This window comes from Cucurbita pepo, chromosome LG08 (assembly GCF_002806865.2).
Source record: "Cucurbita pepo subsp. pepo cultivar mu-cu-16 chromosome LG08, ASM280686v2, whole genome shotgun sequence".
Taxonomy (NCBI): Eukaryota; Viridiplantae; Streptophyta; class Magnoliopsida; order Cucurbitales; family Cucurbitaceae; genus Cucurbita; species Cucurbita pepo.
The window spans coordinates 2420654-2432158 of NC_036645.1; the positions used below are offsets into that span (position 1 = coordinate 2420654).

At 35.1% G+C, this 11505-nt stretch overlaps 2 protein-coding genes across 3 annotated transcripts; one reads left to right on the plus strand and one right to left on the minus strand.

Moving 5' to 3' along the window:
* Positions 1-2489: 2489 nt before the first annotated feature.
* Positions 2490-7012, plus strand: LOC111800510. Of its 2 annotated transcripts, XM_023684237.1 has the most exons (3): positions 2490-2552; positions 3453-5022; positions 6634-7012. In XM_023684237.1, the coding sequence occupies exons 2-3, from the start codon at positions 3598-3600 to the stop codon at positions 6976-6978; spliced, it is 1770 nt and encodes a 589-aa protein (XP_023540005.1). In that variant the 5' UTR covers positions 2490-2552; positions 3453-3597; the 3' UTR covers positions 6979-7012. The 2 variants fall into 2 exon arrangements, with proteins under 2 accessions (XP_023540005.1, XP_023540004.1); XM_023684236.1 differs by lacking the exon at positions 2490-2552 and having other exon boundaries at positions 2564-5022.
* An 831-nt stretch (positions 7013-7843) lies between these two features.
* On the minus strand, positions 7844-11445 carry LOC111800639 (putative vesicle-associated membrane protein 726). Its single transcript, XM_023684425.1, has 6 exons — positions 11286-11445; positions 10919-11121; positions 9948-10089; positions 9243-9363; positions 9001-9063; positions 7844-8374 (listed from the first exon to the last, which is right to left on the minus strand). The coding sequence occupies exons 2-6, from the start codon at positions 11106-11108 to the stop codon at positions 8231-8233; spliced, it is 660 nt and encodes a 219-aa protein (XP_023540193.1). The 5' UTR covers positions 11109-11121; positions 11286-11445; the 3' UTR covers positions 7844-8230.
* Positions 11446-11505: the final 60 nt, after the last annotated feature.

Below are 11505 nucleotides of genomic sequence, written 5' to 3' on the forward strand. Positions count from 1 at the left end.
ATTTTCAAATAATATTTTAAACTATTTTTTTTTCTATTTTAATTATAATTAAGAGGATAATAGGGTTGTTAACATAATTCTAATGGAATAGTAATTAAATAAATATACACGAATAATTTAAAAAATCGAGACATTGATATTTTAACTTATATTTTTAAAAATGTTCATTTATCTTCATTTCCTTTAGTCTATATATATTTATAAAGTTTTTTTTTAATAAAAAAAATTACAGTCAGGTAACTTTAAAATTTAATAGATGAAATTAAAATTATTATAAGTAAAATATTTACTTTTTATTTAAACCCATTAAAATTTTAATTATTTTAATTATTTTATTCACAAAAATCAGTCTAAATAATAATTTGACTTAATATTTTTTAAGAAGAAATATATTATTTTTATTACATAGGTTCAATTTAAAATACGAACATAAGTTCTAATACATATCGACACACTACAATTCCTAAATTTTTATTAAATTTATAATCAAATAAGTTTTTACAACCATAATACTTATATATATTTATTTTCAATTATATTTAAAACGGCTAAAAGACAGGGACCAATGTCTATTTGGGCCTACATTTGGGCCTAAACTGATGGCCCATCATCATTTTGGGCCCAAGCTGTTTGGGTTGACTGATTTTTTTTATTAAATTAATAAAATTTTGATCCGTGGGTTCACATTTTTTTTTTTATACGAGCCGAATGTTATAGTCTAATCCAACCTTACTCTTATTTTGATGTTACTAATGTGATGTGAATGAGTATGATTTTTTTTTTGAAGAGTACTAAATAAATAAAATCCAACCATCTGATTTAATTCAATAACTCGAAAATTTTATTTTTTCGAACCTAACCCAACCCAATCTACATGCAAAATGATAAAGGTTGAAGTGAGTCAATCATTTATAGGAGTGGGTCTCGTACACCCACGACAGTAGAAGCATGGTTCAACTTTTTTCCAAACACATTACAGAGTAAATACGAAAACTTGATGGGAAGTTGTCTCTAAAAATATCCCATAATTGATGATATTATTCTTAATTAAATTCCAAACATTACGTAAAATTTGACTAAATTGAAAATTTTTTAACCATAAATGAACTCACCTAAAAAATAATTTTTTTAATAAAATACCCAATAATTAATGTCATTATTCATCAAATTAATTCCATTTAAAAGCGTAACATTATTTAAATTTTAGTAATTATGATAATTGTATTTAATAATACATAAGTAGCCAATAAATTAATACAAAATTTTCAAATAATATTTTAATTTATTTTTTTTTTGCTATTTTAATTATAATTAAGAGGATAATAGGGTTGTCAACATAATTCTAATTGAATAGTAATTAAATAAATATACACGAATAATTTTGAGACATTGGTATTTTAATTTATATTTTTAAAAATGTTCATTTGTCTTCATTTCCTTTAGTCTATATATATTTATAAAGTTTTTTTTTGTAATAAAAAAAATTACAGTAGGTAACTTTAAAATTTAATGGATGAAATTAAAATTATTATAAGTAAAATATTTACTTTTTAATAATTTTTTTTACTAATATGAATTATTAAAATCTATCTCAAAACTTTTAATTTCGTAAAATTGAATTTAAATATAAATATACTCTATATTTTTTATAATTTATATTGAAATTCTTTAATTTCAATCAAAAAAATGATTTTATTAATATACGACATTAGTTATTAAAATAAATAAATTTTATTTTAGTTCGTATAATTTAAAATTTATTTTATTTTAGTTCAGTGTATCTCATTTAATCTCTATTTTAAAAAAAAATTAAAAAATTTAAAAAATATTAGTGGTTATTAAATTTATGTTATAAATTTTAAAATTACTATAAAAATTATTATTAGTATTTAATGAATAAAAAATTAATTAATTTAATTAAATTTTTAGTTTTTATCAAATTAATGGAAAATTAATTGAGGAAAGGAGGAAGAAAGTGGAAGCGCAAGCTCCTCCTTTTGTGCTCTCACATGGCGACTTTANTATTTTAGTTCGTATAATTTAAAATTTATTTTATTTTAGTTTAGTGTATCTCATTTAATCTCTATTTTAAAAAAAAATTTTAAAAAATATTAGTGGTTATTAAATTTATGTTATAATTTTAAAATTACTATAAAAATTATTATTAATATTTAATGAATAAAAAATTAATTAATTTGATTAAATTTTTAGTTTTTATCAAATTAATGGAAAATTAATGGAGGAAAGGAGAAAGAAAGTGGAAGCGCAAGCTCCTCCTTTTGTGGCTCTCACATGGCGACTTTCCATTATGGATAATCTGTCTTCTTCTGACTTCCTATTAGACTCCTCTTTGTTCTTATCCGATAAAGGCTTTCAATTCGCGGAGGTAAAACCATTTCGAGTTAAAATCCTCAATTACTTCAATTTCTTTGGCTTTCATATATGCTATATGCAATTTGATTCGATTTCAATTTTGAAACGCGNTGTCTTCTTCTGACTTCCTATTAGACTCCTCTTTGTTCTTATCCGATAAAGGCTTTCAATTCGCGGAGGTAAAACCATTTCGAGTTAAAATCCTCAATTACTTCATTTTCTTTCGCTTTCATAAATGCTATATGCAATTTGATTCGATTTCAATTTTGAAACGCTCCATCTCTTTGGCAAAACCCTTCCAAAATCAAATCCCTTCGATCTCTTTCTTGTAGATCGCTGTTTCAATCTCTGTTTGTTTGCCTACCAAACGCTCGTGCGAGCGATCGCCTTTTGCTTTTGTTACTCTTTTTGATACAATAATCATTTGTTGTTTGGTTTTTGCCCTTTGCTTGGATGGTGGGGTTTTCCTGCCTTTTTGTTGTATTCCTTTCTTGATTCCTTTTCATGTTCTTATTCATTTCTTTACAGATTATACTGGTATTGATTGTATTTCTTTTTCCTCTCGATTTGTAATCTGTTCTTCACGCACCCACATGCATGTTTTTGGGTTTGTCTGATCTGGATTGGATCACAAGGATCTTTTTGTTCTTTTTCTACTTGAAGAGAGAGAGAGAAAAAGGGTGGGTTTAGGCTCTTTTTCCCCCAATCTTGGTCTCTATTTGGGGTCATGGAAGAAGCAAACAGGAGGAGGAGAAGGTGAGATATCTTGAATTGAAGGATATTCTCATTGGTCCACTTGAGAAACCTTTCTTCTTTGTTTGATATTGGTGTCGACGTTCTCTATTGGGCTGTTGCTTGTGTTCTTGTGACGGCGGGGTGTAGTCCAGTAATTGAGTCTGCTGGAACTCCGGGAAGGATTCAAGAGATTCTTCCATTTTTGTTGGCTAATCATAATGTCCTCGCTCTGTGCTTATTGAGTTTGATTTTTGAACTTTGTTTGAGTTTTTGAGTTGAATGACTCTTGATTTGGAATGCTGTTGAGCCATGGCTGGTATTGATGTTTCCAAGTATGCGCATAGCCCTGTACACAAGGCTGTGGCCACTAGGGATTATACCAGTCTCAAGAGAATCCTTGCAGGCCTTCCTAGGCTTTGTAATCCATCTGAGATTCGCACGGAGGCTGCTTCGTTAGCCGAGGAAAACAAGGCTGATGCCATTTCTGCCATGATTGATCGCCGAGATGTCCCGAATCGGAACACTCCACTGCATTTGGCTGTAAAGCTTGGGGACGAGACTGCTACCGAAATGCTTATGATTGCTGGGGCAGATTGGAGCTTGCAAAATGAGCATGGTTGGAGTGCACTTCAGGAAGCTATTTGCAGTAGACAAGAAGGGATTGCTATGATAATAGTTCGGCATTACCAGCCATTGGCTTGGGCAAAATGGTGTCGGAGATTGCCTCGCTTGATTGAGACGATGCGAAGAATGAGGGATTTCTACATGGAAATCACTTTCCACTTCGAGAGTTCAGTGATCCCTTTCATTTCCAGGATTGCTCCTTCAGATACTTACAAGATCTGGAAAAGAGGTGCTAACTTGAGGGCAGATATGACATTGGCTGGTTTTGATGGATTTCGAATTCAACGTGCTGACCAGAGTGTTCTTTTTCTTGGCGACGGGACAGAGGACGGAAAAATGCCTTCTGGTTCACTCTGTATAGTATCACACAAGGAGAAGGAGGTAATGAATGCTTTGGATGGTGCTGGTACTCAGGCAACAGAAGAGGAAATTAGACAAGAAGTGACAGCAATGTCTCAGACTAATATATTTAGACCTGGAATCGACGTCACTCAGGCCGTTCTTTTGCCTCAGTTGACTTGGAGGCGCCAGGAGAAATCCGAAATGGTGGGTGCCTGGAAAGCTAAAGTATATGATATGCACAATGTGGTTGTAAGTATCAAATCCAGGAGGGTCCCTGGGGCTATGACAGATGAAGAGTTGTTCTCATCTTGTAATGAAAATGAAACCGAGGGCGAGGAGTTTGATGACATTTTAACCGAGGACGAGCGAAAGCAACTCGAGAATGCACTTAAACTAGATTCATCCGAATTAGCTTCTGAGAACGGTGACGGGGTTATCGGGCATCGCCATAGTTGTTTTGAGCAAAGGGAAGTTCCTATTGAGGAAGCAAATGGAAGCGGAAATGGAGATATACGTCAGGAAAAGAAAGGATGGTTTGGGGGATGGAGGAAACGAGATAGAAAAGGCGAAGCGCCGAAGAAGATTGCTCCTCCAAGAAGCTCCCTTTCTCTGGATGATAAAGCAGGTGATCTTCTAGGGGACTATCCTGAAAATCATAGCAGTAGACCCGGAAGACATTCTGTAGAGATAGTTGCCGAACACCGAAGAGGAAGGGAAATCAGAACTACCTCTTCAACGTCCACGAGCAAAAATCGGCACAAGGATGGGAGTCATGAAAATGAGTATAAGAAGGGGTTGAGACCTGTTCTTTGGCTTTCTCCAAGCTTTCCCCTACAAACTGAGGAACTGCTGCCGTTGCTGGATATTTTAGCTAACAAGGTCAAGGCAGTTCGCCGATTGAGAGAACTGCTAACCACAAAACTCCCAATGGGAACCTTTCCGGTTAAGGTATGATAATTGTTTTAAGCTGAAATTTATATTTAAAGAAGCTTAACTAGAAGATAACAGCACCATTACTCCTTAGTTTAGGTGATATGGCAAGAGAATGCTGTTTTTCCTTCTTGTAGGATTTCGACACCGAGGGGTTCATCGTTTTAAGTGTGGGGTAATAGTCGACTTTCTCGTTTTAAGTGTGGTTCATCGTTACATGTGCTGCGAAGTTTGCTAGCAATAGATTGATCTGAAGAAAGTCATACTAAATGATCTCTACTCTTAACATCATCGTATCTATATCTGTACATACATACATATATATGGAAATACCCAATGAGTTCAAACTTTTTTTTTCCCTCCTGATTCTTGGAAATGAATATCATTTCATGCATGAAATGGATGTCATGAGAATTACTTGACTCAACATGTAACGGCCCAAGCCCACTGCTAGTGGATNGAATTACTTGACTCAACATGTAACGGCCCAAGCCCACTGCTAGCGGATATTGTCCTTTTTAGGCTTTCCCTTTTGGGCTTCCCCTCGAGGCTTTAAAACGCGTCTGCTAGGGAAAGGTTTCCACACCCTTACAAAGGGTGTTTCGTTCTCCTCTCCAACCAATGTTGGATTCTCACAATCCACCCCCTTTGGGCCTAACATCCTCATTGGCACTTGTTCCTTTCTCCAATCGATGTGGGACCCCCTCCAAATTCACCCCCCTTCGGGGCCCAACGTCCTTACTGACACACCGCCTCGTATCTACCCCCTTCAGGGAACAACCTCTTTGCTAGCATATAGTCCGGTGTCTGGCTCTAATGCCATTTGTAACGGCCCAAGTCCACCGCTAGCAGATATTGTCCTCTTTGGGCTTTCCTTTTTGGGCTTCCCCTCAAGGCTTTAAAACGCGTCTGCTGGGGAAAGGTTTCCACACTCTTATAAAGGGTGTTTCGTTCTCCTCCCCAACAAATGTGGGATTCTCGCACAACAAAACTCGAAATTTATGGAAGCTTGTGAGTTTCATTCTCCAAGCATGTGAAGAAATCAGCTTTATTATTACGGATAGGAGGATAAGCCAATTATAAGTAACTTTTGTGCATAATGCACTCGAGCTATAGGGCCTGCATGTATCTTCATTTTCATTTCTTTAGCTCTGTGAATCTGTGATATGTTTTCTAAACATTTGATTGAGCTTGTTTCCAATGGTTATCTATACAAGCTCTTGCCATATTCTTGCTTTGATTGGATGACCGGTAACCGATGATTCGTGGCTAGCTAGCTAATATTACTTTGAATATCATGGTTGGTCAATTGTGCCCCCAAGTTAAGCAAACTCCAGGCATGAAACTGGCCTTTGTCAGCCTGGTCGAGTCGGATTACTCTATGATCATATTCTTCCATTTATGATTGTTGGTTTTCAACATGGTGAAGATTTTGTTCTATTTAGAAGTGACGTTGGGTTCGAGACAGTCGAGACAAGTGTGTCGACTTTTTAGTTACTTGGAAGTAGTATAGTATGANTGGGTTCGAGACAGTCGAGACAAGTGTGTCGACTTTTTAGTTAACTTGGAAGTAGTATAGTATGGTATTTTTCAGTTAAGTTGGTTATTGATGCTGTACTTTTTACACAGGTTGCCATCCCTGTGGTTCCAACCATCAGAGTGATTGTTACCTTCACAAAGTTTGAAGAACTACAACCAGTTGACGAGTTTGCGACGCCCCCGTCAAGCCCTACGTCTGCAGCAAGCAGGGAGAGCCCATCAGCAACACATTCCTCAAGTTCGTCTTGGTTTCAGTGGATAAAAGCCCCGTATCAACACCCGAGTTCATCATCCAATGTTACTAGCAGTAGGATAGAAACTCTCGAAGACCCGTTCGCCATCCCCCGCGACTACACCTGGGTTAATGCTGAAGAGAAGAAAAAGAAGATGCAGGAAAAAAACAAAGCAAAGAAAGGAAGAAGTCGCCGGGATTGAATCCAAAGTCGTCACGAGTTCGATCCCTCGAAGTCAAGAGTTTTTTTTTTTTTCCCTTCCCCCTAAATGATGCCAATAGAAGTGAAAAATAAAGTAATGAAAATATGAAGAAAATCAGCTTGAGGCCGTATCGAACCTGGGATGAGGCCTTTTCCCGTTTGGATTACTTATGTCGGGCTATCGATCTAGGGCTTGGACTGTCGGCCATTATCGCCGACATCAGGAACCTGTCGTTTCCATTACGTAAGTTTTGTTTTTTGTTTTTTTTTGACAANTATGTATGTATATGTATATATGTATGTATATGTATATATGTATATATGTATGTATATGTATATATGTATCTATATGTATATATGTATCTATATGTATATACGTATATATGTATCTATANTATATATATATATATATATGTATACATGTATGTATATATGTATCTATATGTATATACGTATATATGTATGTGTATATATTATATATATGTATTAGTCACTCTGTTGGTTAGCTGAGAATGAATGTGAACCAATTCTCCCAACTTGCGAGCGTTCGACTTCTAGGAGTTTGATTATAAAGAATGAACGTTCCAAGAGAGCCGGGAAAGGAACAAAAAAAAAAGAGTGGTTTTTCCGAACGTCAGTGGAAAAAGATGTCGCATGTATATATATATATATATATAGTCGATATTTTATACTTTGAAAATTAGTATTATNAACGTCAGTGGAAAAAGATGTCGCATGTATATATATATATATAGTCGATATTTTATACTTTGAAAATTAGTATTATGAATTAAACGATATTAGTTATATATAATATAGAGGAAATTTGAATCCCAAAGCTAAAAAAAAACTTAATGACAATTATATATAAAAGCTTAGCAAGGAAAGAACACTTGAAAGAAGTTTCAAGTTTGTGTCTCTATTACATTTCAGAGGGACCCACAACAATGGACCACATAGAGATCTACCTGAAAGATTGAAGGCATATTGCATATATAGATATATATAGATATATATATATATGTGTATATAGATATACAGCAGTCCAAATTACAGAGCCTCCTCCCCGCATCTTAAAAGGGTATGATTATTATTATATTGTAGCAGAAGAGGGAAGGGAATTGGGGGTTACAACTAACCAACGTAGAAGAAGGAATTGAAGACGCCAAATTCAAAGATCTGCAAAGTTGGGTGCGTGAATCTAACCTCTAACCACCGACATCGTCCAATTATGCATCGACGCACATGGGAACTCAACAGTTGAAACCGTGGCAGATGGACAATATAATTATGAGAATTAAGGCCAACACAATTCCGAACACGATCAATTTCATCTTCATATTTTGGTACCACATCTTTCTTTTCATCTTAGTTCCTTGTGTCCTGAAATCCTGTGCCTGAATCGAAACAACCATTGAATTCATCAACTTATGATGCATGTCGAGCAAACATTTCATCCAGGTATGGAAAAACAAGTATTCCGACAGCGATATTTAAAATTATTTCAAAAACACTTTTAAACGACCAAGTATACCTTAGATATATATTATCGACAAATCGATATAGAATCAAATAGCTTCTATTGATCTGGAATATTTCCAACTTGTTAAGAATCCAATAAAGTGCATCGAGTTGATTGCGACTTACGTTGGGATTGTATTTTACAATATTAAAAAGATAATTTCTATGGAACTCACGATCAGAGATCAGACAAGAAACGTTCATACCTTTTGAATTATTAAAAGCATATTTTGGAATGATTTTAAATGCAATAAAAGTGATTTTAACATAATATTACTCCCAAATCAGTTACTTTTCTTAATGGATACTCAAAACAATGCATTTGAAGATGACAGATGAACAAATGCAATGGACATGAACTCTGAGGTTGTCCCTAAACATGGCAACGGTATTTACTGGAATGCCACTGCCCGTGAGAGATGGAGACTAATTAATAATAATATGGTCAAGCGGTATGAATTTTAAATTATAAACTTCAAAAAGGAAATTTTTTTAAACCAACCTGTGAGCGGAGATTCTCAGTTTTATCCACTAACAGCTCAATTTTCTCACCACGGTCAAGAACCTGCCAAACAGATAGAAAAATAGTTCTTTCAAGATTAAAATATCATCCAGAAGTAAATCATTAAAGAAAAAAAAACAAATTAGTTCCACAAAATATCATCCAGAAGTAAGAAATTAAGAGAAAGTTTTGATTGGCAGGATTGAAACTATGTTGGTAAAAACATTATTGCTCCTGTTTACCTTCTCAATGTTTTCCATCATAACACCCTTGACTTCAGAAACCTGAGCCTTGACTTTAGCAAGCTTGCTGATCTCTTCAGGATGATCCACACAATATTGCATATGATCCTTCAATTTCGACCTATGGAAATTAGTTTATAAATGAGTTTTGAAGGTTGTAACAACAAACAAGAACAGATCAGTTACCAATGCTGTCTGAAAGCCGTGGGAAAAATGCAACTTCAATTCCTGGTACTATTAAGAATGCAAGACTCTAGATTTTTTAATTTTAATTTTTTTTTCTTTCTTTTGTTTGTTGCATTATCTTATGTATCTTATTGTCTATGTTAACTATGTTCGAGGGCTACATAGACTNTTCTTTCTTTTGTTTGTTGCATTATCTTATGTGTCTTATTGTCTATGTTAACTATGTTCGAGGGCTACATAGACTTCAGGGGAGGTTCTATGATGTAATTTGTTCGAAGGGAGAATTGTTGAGGATTGTTGGGAGCGAGTCCCACGTTCGCTAATCTAGGAAATGATCGTGGGTTTATAAGTAAGGAATATATCTCCATTGGTACGGGGCCTTTTGGAAAAGCCCAACGCAAAGTCATAAGAGCTTATGTTTAAAGTGGATACTATCCTACCATTGTGGAAGTTCGTGATTCCTATCAAACTATTTTTTCACTAGATATATATTTAATAACAGGGCATTGGAAATAGTACCCAAATTCTTTGTTCAGACTCTTGGCAGCGGCAGTTGAAGCTTTTCCTCCACCATATCTCTTGTTGAAATCTTCCTTGACTCGCTCAAGAAAAGCAATAGGAATTTGTCTACCAGCAGCTTCGATAGCAACCACACAGTAAGCTGCAGATTCATGTTTGAACTGGGTTAGTTAAATCACATTCTCACACAAACTTTTACAATATGACATGTTAAGAACACAATTAAGAAAAACAAATGATGATGTGCCAAGAAAAATGGAACAGAAAGTTGGATGAAAATTGAATCACGAAAGAACTTGAAGATTGGCTGCAAAGGAGATTATGCATCCACGAAATAAATAGCTACCAGGCTACTACCCTCAACCATAGCTAAATATTCAAGCAAATTCAGAAAAGGAAAATGGAAGGAATTCAGAAAATTCAACGAATAAAGCAATGCCAGGCTCTTCGTGTTGGTAGCTGATACCTCCATTTCCGATTCGGTATTTTTCTTTTCAGGTTAGATCAACCTGGATTCTAAACAATGCAGTGTGCCTCCGGTCGCATGTTGCATGATATTACTGCTTCCACATTGATCTCGTGCTCCTTTCTCTCTCAAGGTAACCAAAAACACGAATTCAATTCTTTTTATAAAAAACCTCAAATCGTTTGGTAGATTTATTGCCGCCTATTAATGTTTATAAACAAACTTCAATTCTCGTTGAACTCAACGAAAACGTCCACCAATCCAAGAGAAGCAAAATGTCGAAACCTAATGCGATTCAAGAGATATCATGAGCTATAATAAACCAACGCACTAATGAACAAACCTTCGTAAGATAAAAATCGACGGATCTGTAACAATGACATACGACATTGTAAAACCAAAAATGGATCTCGCATGGGAAAGCTCAACAAAAATAACGAATGAATCATGACGAGATCAGGATCAGAAAAAAAATGCAACATAAATTCGATAAAACGAAACGTACTGAATCCATTCTCGACGAGATAATTGAAGGTGTGGCCATCGCAATTGTAGGTGAACTTATTGTTCGAAGCAGGGAGCTTCTGGAGGCATTGAGAGGCGATGCTAGTGAAATTTCCGCTGAAACCTGTATACTCGGCGATGATCACCGTTCCTCGAGCCACAAAACTGTAGATCAACGTCTGTTGCACCATTTTCGACAGAACCCTGACTCAACAACAACACGGATCAAGATTCCAATAATATTAATACAATGCCACCAAAAAATCGTTAAAAAACAAAAAACAAAAACAATACAGACACGGAGAGAAATAGCTTCAGATCAATGGAGAAGATCAAACCAGATCGAATGAGGCTGAAAAACTCCTTACCGATAATTGCTATTTCGAATTTTTTTGTTCGAGTACGCGCGTATATAGAGCGAGACGGAAAATTTGGGGTTCGAAGTATTGGAGGAGAAACGGGAGGCTCCCCAAAATTCACATCGACCTTTAAATGTAGTTAGCAACTGTAAGGAATCATTACGAACGTTGGTTGGTTTGGGACCGTATGGAAAAATATATATAAATAATTAACAAATCCTAAAATAAA